Here is a 17,133-nt window from a genome sequence, read left to right as displayed (position 1 = left end):
ATTTGGTAAGACACTCAGCCACAGAGTCACTATGATTCATGACCATAGTGGTGGAATTGTTACTTATAGTAAGAGTGATAATGCTGGGACAGGTTTTAACATCATGAATAGCTTTTAATTTAACAATTGTGATGATGAGCTTATTGAGATTGTATGAGGACAATCCAAAGTGCAAACAACCATTTATTTTCTATAACAGTTACATAATTTTAAGGGTTGAAGAATATTTTGTACATAATTGCCATTTCGGTTGATGCATTGTTGTAGATGCTGTGTCAGTTTTATAACATCCATACCAGCTCACCAGCATATTCTTCAGAAAGCCTTGCACCTCACCTTTCACCTCATAGTTGGATCAGAGCTGCTGTCCAGACAAATGGTCCTTCAACTTAGGAAACAAGTAGTAGTCACTCAGTGCTAAGTCCAAACGGTATAGTGGATGGGTATTTGGCCAAAGTTTTGCAGGAGATTGATGGTTTGATGGGTGACATATGGATGGGTGTTGTCATGGAGAATGCTTTTTTTCCTTGCTCAATATTCCTCTCCTCCTGTTCTGAAGTGATATTTTGATTTTTTTTCAGTGTTCCAGAATACCTGTCAGTGTTTACTGTTGTCCCAACAGGCAGAAAGTTGATCAATAGTACCCCCTTCCAGTCTCAAAACTCAGATGCCATAACTTTACCGCCAGACTGTGTTTGTTTGAATTTTTGGAGCTTGGGCAAAGAGGGTTATCACCATCTGCGTGACTGTTGTTTTGTCTCATATGTTACGTGGAATTCCCAGGTTTTGTCTCCCATCATGATCAAGTCCAAGAAATTGTCCTTTTCATCTACATACCGGCAAAGAAATTTTCAAGAATAATCAACTCATTACCATTTGTGTCTTCTGTCAATTAACATGGTACCCATCTTGCACAAACCTTCTGATATTCCAAGTTTTCCATTAAAGTCCTGTGGATGGTGCTTTAGAAAACCATGGGAACCAAAATCCAAAAAGCATCCAGAGTGATCCTCCAATCTTTATGTGTGATTTCCTCAACTTTCATGACTATCTCACTGGAAATTGTTTTCTTCATTGTGACTTTCAGTACTACTGGCTGTAAATTCTCTTCAGTACTTGCAACTTAAACCCCTTTCTCCCCTCCACTGGAGCCTTGGAATAGTAATAATAATGAACAGAAAGAAAGAAAGAAAGAAACACCATTAAAATTAGTATTTAAAATGTGAAAATGACATTACCAATCAGTGATAAAATCTTGCTACCAAAACACATATGGTGCCAATTATATACCATGAAACATTTATAAGCAAAAGAGTTATGATTAAGTGCTGGAGACACTATGTTCTGCATCTGACTCCCAAAATTATCATCTAGTTTAAGGCAAACAAAATGACTGTAAAAGGTTGCAAATGAGGTTATAATTTAAAAATACGGGAAAGCTATTCCTATAAGGCTTTGTGATTGCAGCTGGATCATGTTGACTTCTTGCCACAATATTTTGGTTGATGACTCTTCAGCCATCGTATGGTATCTGCCACTGGATACTGCTAGTTCACAGTTTCGGCTTTATAGCAAAAACTGGCGCTGAGATGCATGTGCATTGGTGGCCATCACAGGCACATCCTCTCTCTGTCAAAGTTCTAGCTGTCTGCAAATACTATTCCATCTGTGGCACACAGTCCCATGCATAAAAGTGAAACTAAATGTCCGCACTCTGCTAGAATGCATGCTCGCAGTGCTAAAAACAAACATCATATGTTGCCAGACATGTCATTATGAATAAAATGTTTTCTGTCAGAAGAAATTAAAGAGATCAACAAGTTCCAAGCCTTGTCCAGTTGAAAGCCACTGTCATAATTTATAAGATCTTGTGATAGATGTATTTCCATACATTCTTTAATTACTGAATCCCAAAAGGACCTCGCCAGTGTCAAGATTTTTGTGGCGGAATGATCCATAGTGCTCTGCGGTAATTCATTGCTCACACCCAAAGCTTCAGATGCCAAGACACTCAGATTTGTACCAAACTTTGCATGTTGATAGAGTATCAACCAAAAATCTGATCGGGTTTGTACTATGTGCTGTGATTCAGCAGAATGTGTGTAAAAGTGAAGTAAAAGTTACACCAGAACTACCAGAGGAAAGCAAAAGCACAACTGTGAGCCACTAACACACATATATGTGTTGGTAGAGCATTAGGTCATCAGATGAAGGGTCCTAGGTTCAAATCGCAAATAATGTAATTTTTTTACTGTATTATGCTTGAAAGTGTTATATGGGGCAACATGTTTATAAAATGTAAAAGGGCTGTTCGGAGTTTACACCAGTGCCTTCTTGGCAGTGTGCTTTCGCTTCATTTCTTTTAAAGTTGTAAATCTATAGAGTACATTTGTAATTTCACAGAATAAACATATGGACTGGGATAATAGAATAAAGAAACAATTGCATCACATACTGTGGAAGTATTATTGGTAATAATAATAATAATAATATCAATAATAATGATAATAATAATAACAATAACAATAATAATAACTGACTGCAGACGGCAGTGCTGCATACATTAGATGTGCATATTGTGGCTAGATTCTCGTGTTTGTGCACACATAGTGCTGCTGAGTGATATGAATCCATGGAATGTTATTGACATTCGTGTCAAACAATAGCATATAAAACTTTCACGCATAATACAGTAAAAGCAAAATTAAAGGAAATATGTCAATGGGTTTGAACCTGGGACCCTTCATGTGACAACTTAATGCTCTACCTATTTTTTTATTTTATTTTTTTTCTCTGTACTTCAGGTTCTGTGCCAGCAATATGCTTTTGCTTTGCTCTGGTAGTTCTGGTGTAGCTTTTAATTAATGTTATACCTGTTTTGCTGGATGACAGCACATAGCACAAATCAGATTGTAGTTTGGGTGGATACTCTATCGACAAGCAACAATTGGTACAAATCTGAGTGTCTGACATCTGAAGGTTTGGGTGTCAGCTACAGTTGACTTACTGGGCTGCAAAAGGCAAGAGTGGCACTGATTTTCAATGTATATTTCATGTTCTGTGTGTATCATCTGACCTACATAAGCTTTGCCACACTGGCTAGGAATTTTGTAAATCATGGCTTTCTGTAGACCCAGATTGTCCTTTGACAAGCTGACTAGAGCAGTGATCATCACCAGTGGCCAGCAGATTACTTTAACTTGATGTTTCCTTAGGACCCAGCCAACTTCAGATGAAAGGTTGTAGATGTATGGAAGGAACACCCTGGACTTGAACAGCTTCTTATCCTCTTGATGTTGTGGATGGTTATATTCTTTCCTCCTTAGTGCTGTACTGATCTGATGTGGAGAGTAACCATTAACTTTCGCCACTCACAGTAGATGTTTCATCAGAAACAATTTGTGCCCAGTGCACCAACGTTCTAAGGATGCTGATAGTTTGTGAAGGGTGATGGCAACTTGACCCTTGCAGATAGAGGTCCGTATATGTGGGCTTAATGGTAGACGGAATGCCCTACTTCAAGAATCACATCAGATACAGGACAACCATTAACATTCAGCACAGAGAAAGATAAGGAAAATGCCATCATTCAAAACAAATAAAATTGATAAACATAAACATGGAATATTAACCATTACGAGAGACAATAAGTGAATGTTCAGTGCACATAAAGCTCTCACGATATAATCGTTTGCTCAGTGATTATCATGGAGTAAATATACTGATACTGTGTGCCCAGAATTACTCCACTTAGGCTAACTTCCTTCTTAAGGTGCTTCTCAAAGTTCACCGTCAGGGCTGGACTACAGGAACCACCACCAGAAGTAAAAGGCACTCAGTATAAATTACTTTCCCACTTAGCTACGGTGTGGAATCATATGGCAGCATAGTGCCTCTAGTCCATCACCAGCATAATGTCTGGACTAATTCTGACACACGACTGACCCATGAGTGCGACTGACCCATTTAAGTTGGCAAAGCATCGATTGCCACCAGCAGGTGTGGAAGGTAAATATGCTCCTGGAAATTAGGCAAGGACAGAGTAAGAAACTAGCAATCCCATTCCTTGCACTGCTCAGTAAACTACTTTTCTTTGATTTGTAATGTATTGCACAATTTTGCATACTGAAAACATACTTCTTAGACATTTGGATATGTTTTACAGGATGGATGTGCTGGGAACACTGTTTTCCACTTAGTTGCACGAGAATCATGTGATCCCAACTTACTTGTGATGCTGCTTGCAAAAACCAGCTATGCCAGTAACATCATAAATGAGAAAAATTTCAATGAAGACACGCCTCTACACATGGTTGCAGCAAATCATTCCATTTCTCCAACACGTCAGCGGCTTGCTGTTCAGCATCTGATTGAATCTGGAGCTGACCCAAAAATTAAAAACAAGAGTCAAAAGGCACCTCTTAGTCTTGTACCAACTGAAAGGAAGCAGGTATTGTCTAATATAATAACCACCATATATGTAACATCTAACAACCCTACCACAACAAAGGTCAAAATTTAATAATGATTGTGGTGTTGCTCATGCTGCTAAATACTGCATTTTTGGGCAACAACAAAGTTATTATGTGGCAGGTGTCATTACAGCACAGTTAATAAACTCATTTCATGTAATAATGAATAAACTAGGCACTCATCTTTTCGTGTTTCCCACTTTGGTCTCGTTGTAAAATCATGGCTCAATCGTCGAAAATCTAGGTGGTGATGATTCCAAGCTCGGATGCAAAGAGGCCTAGGTTTTATTCTGCTATATTCAAAAGTTTTATAGATGTGTTTCACAAACCATTCTTGAAGATTACACTTTTGCAGGACAATGGTGATGTAAAAAAGTAATCAGCACTCCGAATTTAAGTTACACTTCTTTTTTATTACTTTTGTTGCAATATCACGTAACACACAAACCATCACTTCACAATACAAAACATACTTGAACACATCTTCCTCACTGTTAAAGTTCACATATTATAAGCTGACTACAATACGTGTCTTTCCAACATGATGTCCAAGACTCGACCTTCTCATGGTCCGACTCTCTAACTCTCTAATAACTGCTTACGTGCCCAAAAATCAGAGTTACAAGTACATCAAAGATCATAGTGACAAAAGAAAGAATACACATAAGAATAATATCATTGCAATATAAACATATTGATGTATCAAAGTACCTCTACATTAATGAAATCAAATCTGAATGTTGCCTCTGAAATATGTCAACTACTTTACAGAAACACAGTAGAATATTGCTGGTATCGAGAGGTTGAGTTGAGGTGCTGTAATGGTTATGTAATTCAAGTACCATTACAAACACCAGAGTACTACTAAATAAATTTTCACTTTATGGAAGGACTTCTCTGGCTAAAGTGCTGTTTCTTCTTCTTCTTGTTATTCTTCCTAAATTTCACATAAAAATCTAAATACACTGGCCTGCAAAACTTAATGATAAGTTAGTTAAAGTAATATAACATGTTAACTACTCAGTGGAAATGGTGAAACCACTCACTCACCAAAGATTTGTACCAAAAGACTGGAAAGTTGCACAGGTCACATCAGTATTGAAGAAAGGAAATAGGAGTACTTACAAACCCATATCTCTAATTAGATTTGCAATAGTATTTTGGAACATATACTGTGGTCAAATATTATTAATTACCTCAAAGGTAATGATGCGTTGACACACAGTTAGCACGGATTCAGAAAATATCGTTCTTGTGCAACACAACTAGTTCTTTATTCGCACAAAGAAGTGAGTGCTGTCAGCAGAGGATCTCAAGTTGTTTCCATATGTTTAGATTTCCAGAAGGCTTTTGACACCATTTCTCTCAAGAGACTTCTAATCAAATTGCATGCCTATGTGGTGTCGCTTCAGTTGTGCAATTGGATTCGTGATTTCCTGTAAGAATGGTCACTCTACATAGTAGCTGATGAAAAATCATCAAGTAAAACAGAACTGATACCTGGACATGATATTTATATGGTGCAAAAAGTGGCAATTATCTCTGAATGAGGAAAAGTGTAGCTGCTCCAGCACGTGCATAACATTTCTTTTGTGAATGCACGCAAGTCTTTGTACGGGGAGTTACCACTTTGTTTGGGCTCAACCATTCCTTTCTTTTCCTAATATTAGTGCACAAATACAATTTCTCATGAGCAGTAATGATACAGAATAGGAATGGTAGGTGTTGTCCACTAGCCAATTTATGGCAAACAAGCAAAGATACATATATCGCCCCTTGCTGATTTAGTGATTTTGGCATACCTGTGCACCTGATTTTTGAAGCTTTCCCATTGCCTGCAAATATCACATGACGGTGGTATGATCACAGTTCATCACATTTGCCAGTTTTTGAGTACACTGACATGGATCATTGTGGATTAATGAAATTAAATGATTTTCATCAAACACTGAGGTGTTTTTGAACATGGAGAGTCACTAATGTCAAAATGCCCTCCTTAAAATGAGAAAACAATTTTCTTGCCATGCTCTTCCCAGTGATATTACCCCATACATGGTGCAAGTGTTTCTGGCTGCCTCCACTGCTGTCAACCCTCTACTGCAATCAAACAGAAGAATATCTTTGAAGTATTTCTCCACTTGGCACTCCATTTTCTAGTGGCCACACCTCCACTCACTATGTCCAAATGACAAAATGACAATATGGGAACTCAAATACCAAAAGTGAATTACAAATAGAAAATGACAATTGATAAATAAGCCCATAGCCACTGGAATACCAATGTGGAAAACAAAATTGCTATGAACTTATGTATTAACCTAATATACATTACAAGCTACGTATAACATATGATACTTTTCAGTTGCTTTGATATGCTTAGAACCTCAATGGTAACAATCTTGTCAGATGCTTATCTGAATGAGCATATAACTAGACTGATTGTACCTGCTATCAAGAACAACTCTGACATGATTCACAACTCCGTTGGTGGAACCGAACCACAGGAATATGAGTAAGGGTCGCGAGAAAGGCGGAGATCTTCAGCAAAGAAAACACAGACTGACCAACTTTCTGGGAAGTGACTGAAAGAAACAGCATTTCCCTCATGTACATGCTTATGTAGCCATATTCCTCATACCTGTGTTCTCAGTTGTAGTGCTAAATTAAATACTGATGATGGTGAGTGCAAAATCCTACCACTGTTATGTAAATCATAACACTGTCAGAGCTATGATAGTTTGTTACTAGTATACATCTTAACTTTAACTGCATGACACATGTTCTTCTCAATTTTTTCGACAAATGTTTTTAAAGTGCTATATTCATCCGAACTGCAATTTCTTATGTTGATTTGCTTTACTAAGTACTGATGCAAACAAATTATTGTTATATTAAAATATTTTATATATTTTATTGTTATTTTAATTAAAAATAAAGGCATCTGTGTAATGTTTCAAGATATTGGTGGTAGGGTGATAACAGAGAGAGACAGTAATAAATTATGACTCTTCTCTTCCTCCCCCTCCCCCCACTCTTTTAACTAGTTGTAATACTGCATGGGTGATCACAGTCAGATGTCACAAAATTGAACAATTCATTAATCCCTGCCACCCTCCTTCCCACCCTCACTGGATGAAAACCAGGTGGTTATAATTAAAGTGATTGTGTTCTGAATGATGCAGTGCAGGCTGCGTACATCATAGGATTCTGAAACATGGTAGATGTGTTCACAAATCACTGTGTTCATGGAGTATGTTGAGAAAATAATAGTTCCACTTTCTGCCACCAGGTGAAAATATAGTGCTGTAAGTAGTCAGAATGTGAAATGTTTCCTGTTTTGATGTCAGTATTCTGTTTGTCGCTTGGCGGTGTGTGTTGATTTCTTTTGTGATGTGAATGTTGGTATAAAGGGTTAAAAAGGTTGAAGTTTTCTGTGTGAAACACCATGGCTATTGAGAAAAAAGATCATGCACTGGTAAAGTTGTTTTATCAGAACAACCACAATCAGAACAACTGCATTGTGGGAATATCATTGACAGAAACAGCTGCAAAAGAGGCCCCATGTCAATAAATGGGCTAAAGAATATGATCAAGAAATTTGAAGAAACAGGGGAATTAAGTGTGCAGCAGGGGAAGGGAGTTGGCCCATTCCCATGGCAGTTGTTGATGAGGTTGCTTTAGCTATAGCTGACTGCAGCCAGTGCTCTGTCTGTGTCATGGAAATTGTCTCTCCTTGTAAACAGTTCAAAAGATTTTGTAATGATTTTTACACTTGTATTCCTACAACATTCAGAATGTGAACCAAATGAAGCTCCAAGATAGGCATATTCTTTGGATGGACAAGGCACTTTTTATTCTGCACTGTGCTTTGAATGCACAGAACTGTTATGTGTGGGGTTCTGCTCCACCACATGTTGTGCAGAAACATCAACTGCTTATAGCTTGTGTAACTTTTTGGTATGGTTTCTCAAGCACCTTTATTCTCAGTCTTTTTTCCCCTCTGAGGAGAAGAGATGGCACCTTGCAGACCTGTTAGGTGTACAGTGACATCTGCACATCGTAAGGGCCTCATTGTGGAACAGATTATTCCATCTTTTCAAGAACACTACTGTGTCCACACCACTATTTTCATGCAAGATGGTGTGTCACCACATGTCACTTGCCAGGTGAAATATTTGCTTTGAGAAATCTTTGGTAATGACTACAACACATCTAGGCAATTTCGAGGTGTGTGGTCTTCCACATCCTCTGACCCAAATCCATGTGACTTCTGGTTGTGGAGGTATCTCAAAGATCATGTCAATCAGGGTTGTATTCAGATTGTTACTGATCTGAAGGATGGCATACGGCCGCGCGGAATTAGCCGAGCGGTCTAAGGTGCTGCAGTCGTGGACTGTGCGGCTGGTCCCGGGGAAGGTTCGAGTCCTCCCTCGGGCATGGGTGTGTGTGTTTGTGCTTAGGATAATTTAGATTAAGTAGTGTGTAAGCTTAGGGACTGATAACCTTAGCAGTTAAGTCCCATAAGATTTCACACACATGTGAACTTTTTTTTTAATTTTTTTATTTTTTTTTATGGCATATTGCTCTAATTACACAGGCTGTGTTGTGAGCATTGACCGTGCTATGTTTATGTTGCTGATCAGGAGACTGTATTGAATACATGTCATAACTTGTGACCATATCCTAATAAATGCACGCATGGCACATTCTGACTGCTTACAGTGCGATATTTTCACCTGTTGGCAGAAAGTGGAACAATTATTTCTTTCACTAAATTCCATGAGTGCACTGATTGATGAACATGCCCATTTCAACATCCTACAATGTATGCAGCACTCTGAACACTGTCGGCTTAATTATAACTATCCAGTATCTGCAGGCACCCGCGGAAATGGATATCGTGTAGGTAGTGTGTGCCACACGCGGTGTATATGGGGTTTGTTCCAGTAATTGATACTTCCACAAGGCCTGAGTAGTATTCATGAGTTATTATTGCACTCTTTGAAAGGCAACTAATAAGAAGATTTTAAATCTCAGAAAAGACTGCATATAATCCTACATGCAGATGAAATTGATGTCATCTTTCTTGGTGCTTATACCTATGTTTTGTAAAATAACACAAACTGACTTTTCTATACAGCTAAATTGTTTCCTTTTGTGTTTAGACCATGTGTGTATTGTATTAATTTTTTGTGCTATCATTTGCAGGACATTAAGAATGTGTTATATCATAGGAGACAAGTTATATCCCATTAGTGGAATATGGGAAGTACAGCAAGGACAATTTCTTTACACAGTAATGTGGGAAGAAGACTAGTGTATTATGAAAAAGCTTCCTTAGATCATTATAGTGTGAGAATAATTTCATTTACTGCCACTGAGTGCTTTTCTCTGGATTTATGCTTGTTGGTTATTGCACACTATTTCTGTGGAACGCTACATGTATATTTTTTAAATGTTAAAACTGTTACACAGTTGATTCACTTGAGCTTTTGTGTGTGTGTGTGTGTGTGTGTGTGTGTGTGTGTGTGTGTGTGTGTGTGTGTGTTTGTGTTTGTTGGATACGTTTTTTTTTTATATGTATGAGCAAGAGAGGGAGTGAAAAATCTTCATTCTTGTATTTGTAGTAGTATCAAAAATGTTTTATCACTTTAAGTAGAAATTGTAGGTGAAGCATTTTCACATATAGTTATTTTATACTGAAAATACATAATGTTCTGTGATGCTTCAGATTAACACTCATTCTTGTTTTATATTCTGATGTAAGTGTGCATATCAAAACTGAACTGAGAACCATGTAACTTAAAACATTATTTGAATAAAGTGAAAAAATTTGTAAATAGAAAAATATCTTTGTCTGCAAGCAGCATGCTACAAGGGTATTTGAATTCTGAACTGACTTAAATGAGTAATAGGGATCCTTGGCATAGAAAGCAACTTGAAGAGTTGAAAACAAGTAAGTCATTTGGTCTGAATTAAATCCCAGTTCAGTTTCCCCTTACTTACCTTGCATTTATTGTGAATCTCTTGCACAGTGCAAAGTACCAAGTGACTGGAAAAAAGCAAAGGGGACCCCTGTATATAAGAATAGTAAAATAACAGACCTGCAAAATTACAGTCCAATATCCTTAACATCCATTTGCAGCAGAATTCTTGGATATATTCTCAATTAGAATATAATAAATTTCCTTGAGACAGAAAAGCTTCTGTCCACAAATCAGCACGGATTTAAAAAAAAAACATAATTAGTGTAAAACCCAGCTTGCTCTGCTCTCACATGATATCGTAAAAACCATGGATGGAAGGCAGTAGGTAGATTCCCTATACCTAGATTTTTGGAAAGTGTCTGACATGGTACCCCACTGAAGATTGTTAATGAAGCTACAAGCAATTTAGATAGGTTCCCAGATATGTGAGTGGCTGAAATACTTCTTAAGTAATAGAACCCAGTACATTGTTGTTGATGGTGAGTATTCTTCTGGGACAAGGGTATTGTCAGAAGTGCCCAAGGAAAGTGTGATAGGACTGCTCTTATTCTCTACTAGCTGAGAAACCCAGCATTGCCTGTGTATTTATCTGTTGTTGCACCAAAGACTTCATATATGTGAAATACATTTTTTACTTACAAAGGTTCTTCATATGTAAGTTCAAAGTTGTATGATTGGGGATATGAAGAAGAGATTGTCTGTTTCTCAAAAACAGGAGAGCTGCCCATGTGAAAAGCAACTTACAGTAAGTTTCACAACAAGCAGCGTCCGACCTTATGCTTTTGTTCACAGACGTGGCATAACACAAGCGCATCAGGAACTGTAAATGTGGAAAGCAAAATGCTAAAATGTTACTTATAAGTGGGATTCTGGGTATAAAATCTCACTTCCCATCAAAATTTCTAATTCTATGGCGTTTACATTAGAGCGAAGTAAGGGAGAAAAGTAACTATAAGCCTCTGTGAATGAAAGATTCTGAGGAGCGACATAATTCATGATACCCTTGATCAGAGTTACATTGTGCCTCACTTTTTTGGAAGAAGGTTTTAAGGGTGAGTTAAAGCCTGATGTTCTCAAGCCACAGCAAGTCTCACTCCAAGATCTGATTCTTGAGACTGCATAGTCCTCAGTTTTTCAGCTGTTCTTATGTGTTCAAAAAGACTTGACTGTTTCCTATGCATGTTTGTTCTTAAACAAAAGAAAATTGAAATGAAATGAGTAGGTACCCAGATCACAAAGCAAACTTAATAAATTCATTTTTCCTAGCAAAGAGTATAAAAAAACTATTGAAAGAAGCAAAGAAATGTTGTCAAGTTTTTAACACGCAAAATGAAGTCAGTAAATCCATATATCATAGCCAATTAAACGCCCAAACTACTAAGCTGAGGAGATGCTTTTAGCTAGAACTTTCACCCGCTGACTACAATTGTGTACATTAATTCTGCAACAGAAATATTTCTTCTCAATGGAAACCTCATGTACAAATCTGTGGATGTTCAATCTTTATCTCATTCGTAAGTGCCCCCCACTTGTTGGGCATCACTGTAACAATATTGACAGGTGAATGCATTGGTGTGCAGCAGCTTGCAATTGCCAGATTTCATAATACTTGTTGGTCAGTTATACTCCACAGTATAATCAAATATGGTCGCAGATACTAGACTGTTGCATGGAGGGTTGTGAATTCAGCACTCACCTGAACTGTAAAATTTTGATTTCTATATTTGGTTCGAGTACATTCTAGAAGTATCCAAAAATGTCAAGAATCATTGTACTGGAATGTTCTGTAACTGTATATATACCATATGTGTTCTGGCCGGAGGCAGTTCACTCTGTGCTCTTGTATGTGCAAGTGCTGAGTAAACCTTCGTTAAGTGAAGTTAGTGTTCATCATTCAGCTAATTACACCTTCTTCTACATTACATTATTCTGGTGGAGATGCTGGGTATTGGAACTTGTGATAGCGCACATTACTGACGACACAGTGGCTCCCATCAGGCCACGACAGAGCTGCGATTTACGTGTCGAGAAACCTGAGTTCGAGCCATATTCAACAGATCCCAATCTATTGGCACCAGAAGCAGAAGAAGAAGAGGATGTTATCATGACAACAACAGTGTGCCACCATATGAGACATCTGTCTGCGTTCTCTGGTGACAATGGTCAAGACTGAAACAAGTGGCTGAAGGTATATGAACGTATAGCCAAATTTAACAAATGGGATGACACCATGTGTTTGGCTAATGTATTTTTCTACTTGGAGGGCACTGCCAAGCAATGGTATGAGAACAACGAGGAGAAGTTCACAAGCTGGGAAGTATTCCAGGCGGAACTGCACAAGTATTTTGGCGACACACAAAGGCAGAACTGCAAGGCTGAAGATAAATTAAAGTGCAGGTCACAGTGTCCAGGAGAAACTATACCATCCTATGTTCAAAAATTCTTGGAGCTGTGTAAAATAGTGGATCCTAGAATGAAGGAGGAAGATAAGGTTGCACTTCTCATGAAAGGTGTTGCTGAGGACATGTATCAAGCCTTACTCCTGAAGAAGGTTTCGACAGCAGACGACTTCATAAAATGGTGCCAGTACATCGAGACAATGCATCAAAAAAGAATTACATGCAAGAAGTTTGAATGGCTTCCAAATGTCATATCGATGTCTGTGATGGAGGAAGGAACTGATTTCACAAGTGTTCTACGTCAGATAGTTAGAGAGGAAGTTCAGGAGGCACTTGGATTGCATGGCGAGCAAAAAACTTAGACACTTAAAGAGGTCATAAGGGAGGAAGTGGAACAGACATTGAACCCAATCTCTCTTCCTTCATTTCCCTTAAAAACAGTGAAAACGTTGAGACCCAGGCAAAGTTACGTTCCTACAATGCCACATGAGGAACCTGTTTGGGCACCAAGGAAGACTGATGTCTGGAGGACCCAGGATAACCAACCAATATGTTTCTATTGTGGATGACTGGACATGTGGTGCACTATTGTCAAGAAAGGTGGCGGATATTTGATGACACCCGTGCCAGAAGACAGCAGACCGATCTTAGCCGACGCCAACTCTGGGACGACGAAAATGAACAAGAAGATGGAGGTGCAGGACGACATAGGTCACCATTGCCACAAGCTAGCCGCTGGAGAGGACACTCCCCAACACATTGATCAAGATCTTTATTGCTATTTAGAAGCTCCAGCTGATCACCTAGCCGCCACAACGTGGAAAACTAAGGGATGTGACCGTCCTTGGAGGTGACGCCGCTGAAGAGAAAAATTCTCTGCTGTCAATCGCTACAAAAATGATAGGAAACTACGTTGATATCCTCATGGCTGGCCAATCAGCCCAAGCTCTTATGGACTCTGGAGCATCACATTCAGTCATTTCAGTGAAGTACCATCACCAGTTGCCGAAACTGTATTTGTTGACAGCAAAAAATATCTGCTGAAGGTGGCTAACGGGAAATATGTAAAACCTACAAGAAGATGTGTCATATGTGTGGGTCTAAGTGGCCATACACAGCCCTTAGAATTCTAGAATTCATCATCTTACAAGAGTGTAGTCATGATGTCATTCTCGGATGGGAATTTTTGAAAGCTTCTCAGGCAATTATAGATTGTGGTCGCTCGAAGATTATGCTGGACGAGATGAGATACTGTGGACAGGAAGATGCGCATCCAAGTGTGTGGAGACTATGTGTGTTGGATGAAGTGATCATTCCTGTAGTCAGTGCTAGAAAGGTAACTGTCATGTGTCATGCCATGCATTAACCCTTTGATCTTGTAGTGGAATGTAAGAGAAGCATACCGTTGAAGAATGACTTGGTCATTTCAGCCTCTGTCATCTTGTTTAAGAATGGATTCGGTGAATTTTGGCTAGTTAACTGTCACCGAGAACCGCAGATCGTTCCAAGATGCATGTGTATAGCAAATGCTGAGCCGTTAATTGCCGAATATCTGAGCATCATAGGAACCTCCCATGCCGAATCTGTGGATGAAATTGACACTACCACTATGAGACAAGATCTTTTAGCTTGGTTATCACCAGATCTCACTAAGGAACAACAGAAGAAACTACTTGCCATTCTTCAAGAGTTCTCTGAAAGCTTCAATCCACAGACGAAGAGCAAATCAAACAAATCAACAGTGAAGAATCGGATTAGCACTGGAGACCATGAACCAATAAGCCAGTGAGCATACCATGTGTCAGCAATGGAACATCAAATAATTCATGATGAGGTAGAGAAAATGATGAAGAATGACATCATTCATCCTTCACAGAGCCCATGGTCATCACCAGTGGTTCTCATCAGGAAGAAGGATGGCAGTTGGCACTTTCATGCTTATTACAGGAAGCTTAATAAGATATCTAAAAAGGACGTTTATCCCCTTTCACGAATTGATGATACACTACATTATCTGAAGGGGCTAAGTTTTTCACAAACATGGACATGTACTAGGGATACTGGCAAATCGAAGTAGATGAAGCTGATTGTGAGAAAACGGCATTCATCTCCCCTGAGGGCCTGTATGAGTTTAAGGCAATGCCATTTGGTTTGTGTAATGCACCAGCAACTTTTGAATGGGTGATGGATAATCTTCTAAGTCACCTGAAGGGGACGGTGTGTCTTTGTTGTTTAGATGTTCTCAGAGACATTTGATGAACATGTAAAAAGATTGAGGGCCATTCTTAAGTGCCTCCAACAACGCAGACTGAAACTTAAGCCAAGAAAGTGTCTCTTTGGAGCAAAAGAAATCAAAATACTTGGAAATCATTGTGTCAACAAAGGTGTGTGGCCAACCCAGAAAAGGTGAGATCTATAACGGAATTTCCTATTCCTAAATATATTAGAGATGTGAGAAGATTCCTTGGATTATGTTCTTATTACCATTGTTTTATCAAAGACTTTCATATCAAAGACAGGCCACTCCAAGAGTTGTTAAAAGCCGATGCTAAATTTATCTGGGGTGGTGCTCAGCAAGATTCTTTCAATGTGCTGTGAAAAGCTCTGATGACTGACCCTGTACTTGGTCTGTATGATGAGAGAGCACCTACAGAACTACACACAGATGCCAGTGGGTATGGAACTGGTGCTTTTCTGGTGCTAATTTCAGAAGGAAAAGAGAAGGTTTTAGCCTATACTTCTAGGACACTTACAAAAACCAAGAGAAAACTACAGAAAGACAATGTCTTGCTGTGACCTGGACCATGTGCAGATTTCAACAGTATCTGTATGGAAGGCCATTCACAGATGTTACAGACCATCATTCACTTTGTTGATTGACAAGTCTTAAGGATCCAACAGGATGACTTGCCAGGTGGGCACTACATCTTCAGGAGTAAGACATTACCATAGCATACAAAAGTGGAAGAAAACACCAAGAAGCCGACTGTCTCTCAAGAAACCCTGTGCAAGAGCATCAAGACTTTGATGAAGATAGTGACTGTCTCACTGCACTCCACGATCTCTCTGCTGAGCAGAAGAAGGACGCCAAGATATCTCAAATTATGCTTGCCTTAAATCGGTCAGAGGATGTGAGAGGACATCTTAAGGTAGTTAATGGATTACTTTGCAAGAAAAACTTTGATCCGTTTGGATAGTGGTGGCTACCAGTGATTCCTAAACATATGTGCCTAGATGTTCTATAGAAATTCCATGACGCAGCTGAGGGTGGACACTTAGGATTTATTAAGACATGCAATAGAATCTGCAAGAGATTATTCTGGCTAGGTTTATTTAGGAGTGTCCGTCACTATGTGTTGCACTGTCAAGTGTGCCAGAAGTGAAAGACAGTTCCTCAGAAACCACCTGGCTGACTCATACCAATTCCATCAGCCAAAACACCTTTCCAGCATGTTGGGATTGACCTCCTCATATGACTTCCATCTGCTAGAGGCAATAGATGGATTATTGTTTGCACTGATTATCTGACACGCTATGCCATTACAAAAGCCATAAAAACAGCCAAAGCATTCGAGGTAGCCAAATTCATCATGGAAGACATTGTATTAAAACATGGTGCCCCAAGGTCATTAATTTAAGATCGAGGGAAAGTTTTTCAATCGAATCTTGTGACAGAGATAAACCGTCGGTGCAACATTACTCATCACATGACAACTGCCTTCCATCTGCAAACTAACGGCCTTACTGAATGCCTTAATAAGACCTTGGCTGACATGCTATCAATGTTCATCAATGTTGAGCAGAGCAACTGGGATGAGGTGCTGCTTTTTGTGACGTTTGCCTATAGCACCACCAAACAAGACACCACAGGTGTGACTCTTCAAGCTTTCCTGGTGGATGGGTTTTAAATAGTATTCACGGGTTTGCCGCCGGCAAACATCCTGATGACATGGATGATGACTACATTGGCCAGGTGTTAACCAGAGCTGAGGAAGCTCGGCAGTTAGCTTGACTTTGCAAGCTGTAGGCTCAAGAAAACAATCGCCGAAAGTATGACGCGAGCCACCACCCTGTTGTCTACCAGCCTGGTGACCTCGTCTGGATGTTCACTCCTGTTCGGAATGTTGGTCTCTCTGAGAAGCTCCTCAGGCATTACTTTGGACCTTATAAGGTTGTAAAACAGTTGTCTGATGTTACTTATGAAGTTAAAGATTTCGATCTCAGCACAAGATGATGAAAGATCAGAGATATGGTCCATGTCCTTCGAATGGAGCC

General features: G+C 39.1%; 1 protein-coding gene across 3 annotated transcripts in view; it reads left to right on the top strand.

Moving 5' to 3' along the window:
- The window catches only part of LOC124712525 (actin cytoskeleton-regulatory complex protein PAN1-like), a 287,605-nt gene extending 277,318 nt beyond the window's left edge, over nucleotides 1–10,287 (top strand). For all 3 annotated transcript variants that reach the window (XM_047242837.1, XM_047242835.1, XM_047242836.1), the window contains 2 exons: nucleotides 4,166–4,450; nucleotides 9,681–10,287. In XM_047242837.1, coding sequence (XP_047098793.1) covers nucleotides 4,166–4,450; nucleotides 9,681–9,728 — 333 coding nt within the window. In that variant the 3' untranslated portion in view covers nucleotides 9,729–10,287. The remainder of the gene's footprint in view (nucleotides 1–4,165; nucleotides 4,451–9,680) is intronic.
- The last annotated feature ends 6,846 nt before the right edge of the window (nucleotides 10,288–17,133 follow it).

This window comes from Schistocerca piceifrons, chromosome 8 (genome assembly GCF_021461385.2).
Source record: "Schistocerca piceifrons isolate TAMUIC-IGC-003096 chromosome 8, iqSchPice1.1, whole genome shotgun sequence".
In the NCBI taxonomy this organism is placed as follows: domain Eukaryota; kingdom Metazoa; phylum Arthropoda; class Insecta; order Orthoptera; family Acrididae; genus Schistocerca; species Schistocerca piceifrons.
The sequence above is the reverse complement of the archived record's forward strand: the minus strand, read 5'-3'. Positions and strand labels throughout refer to the sequence as shown.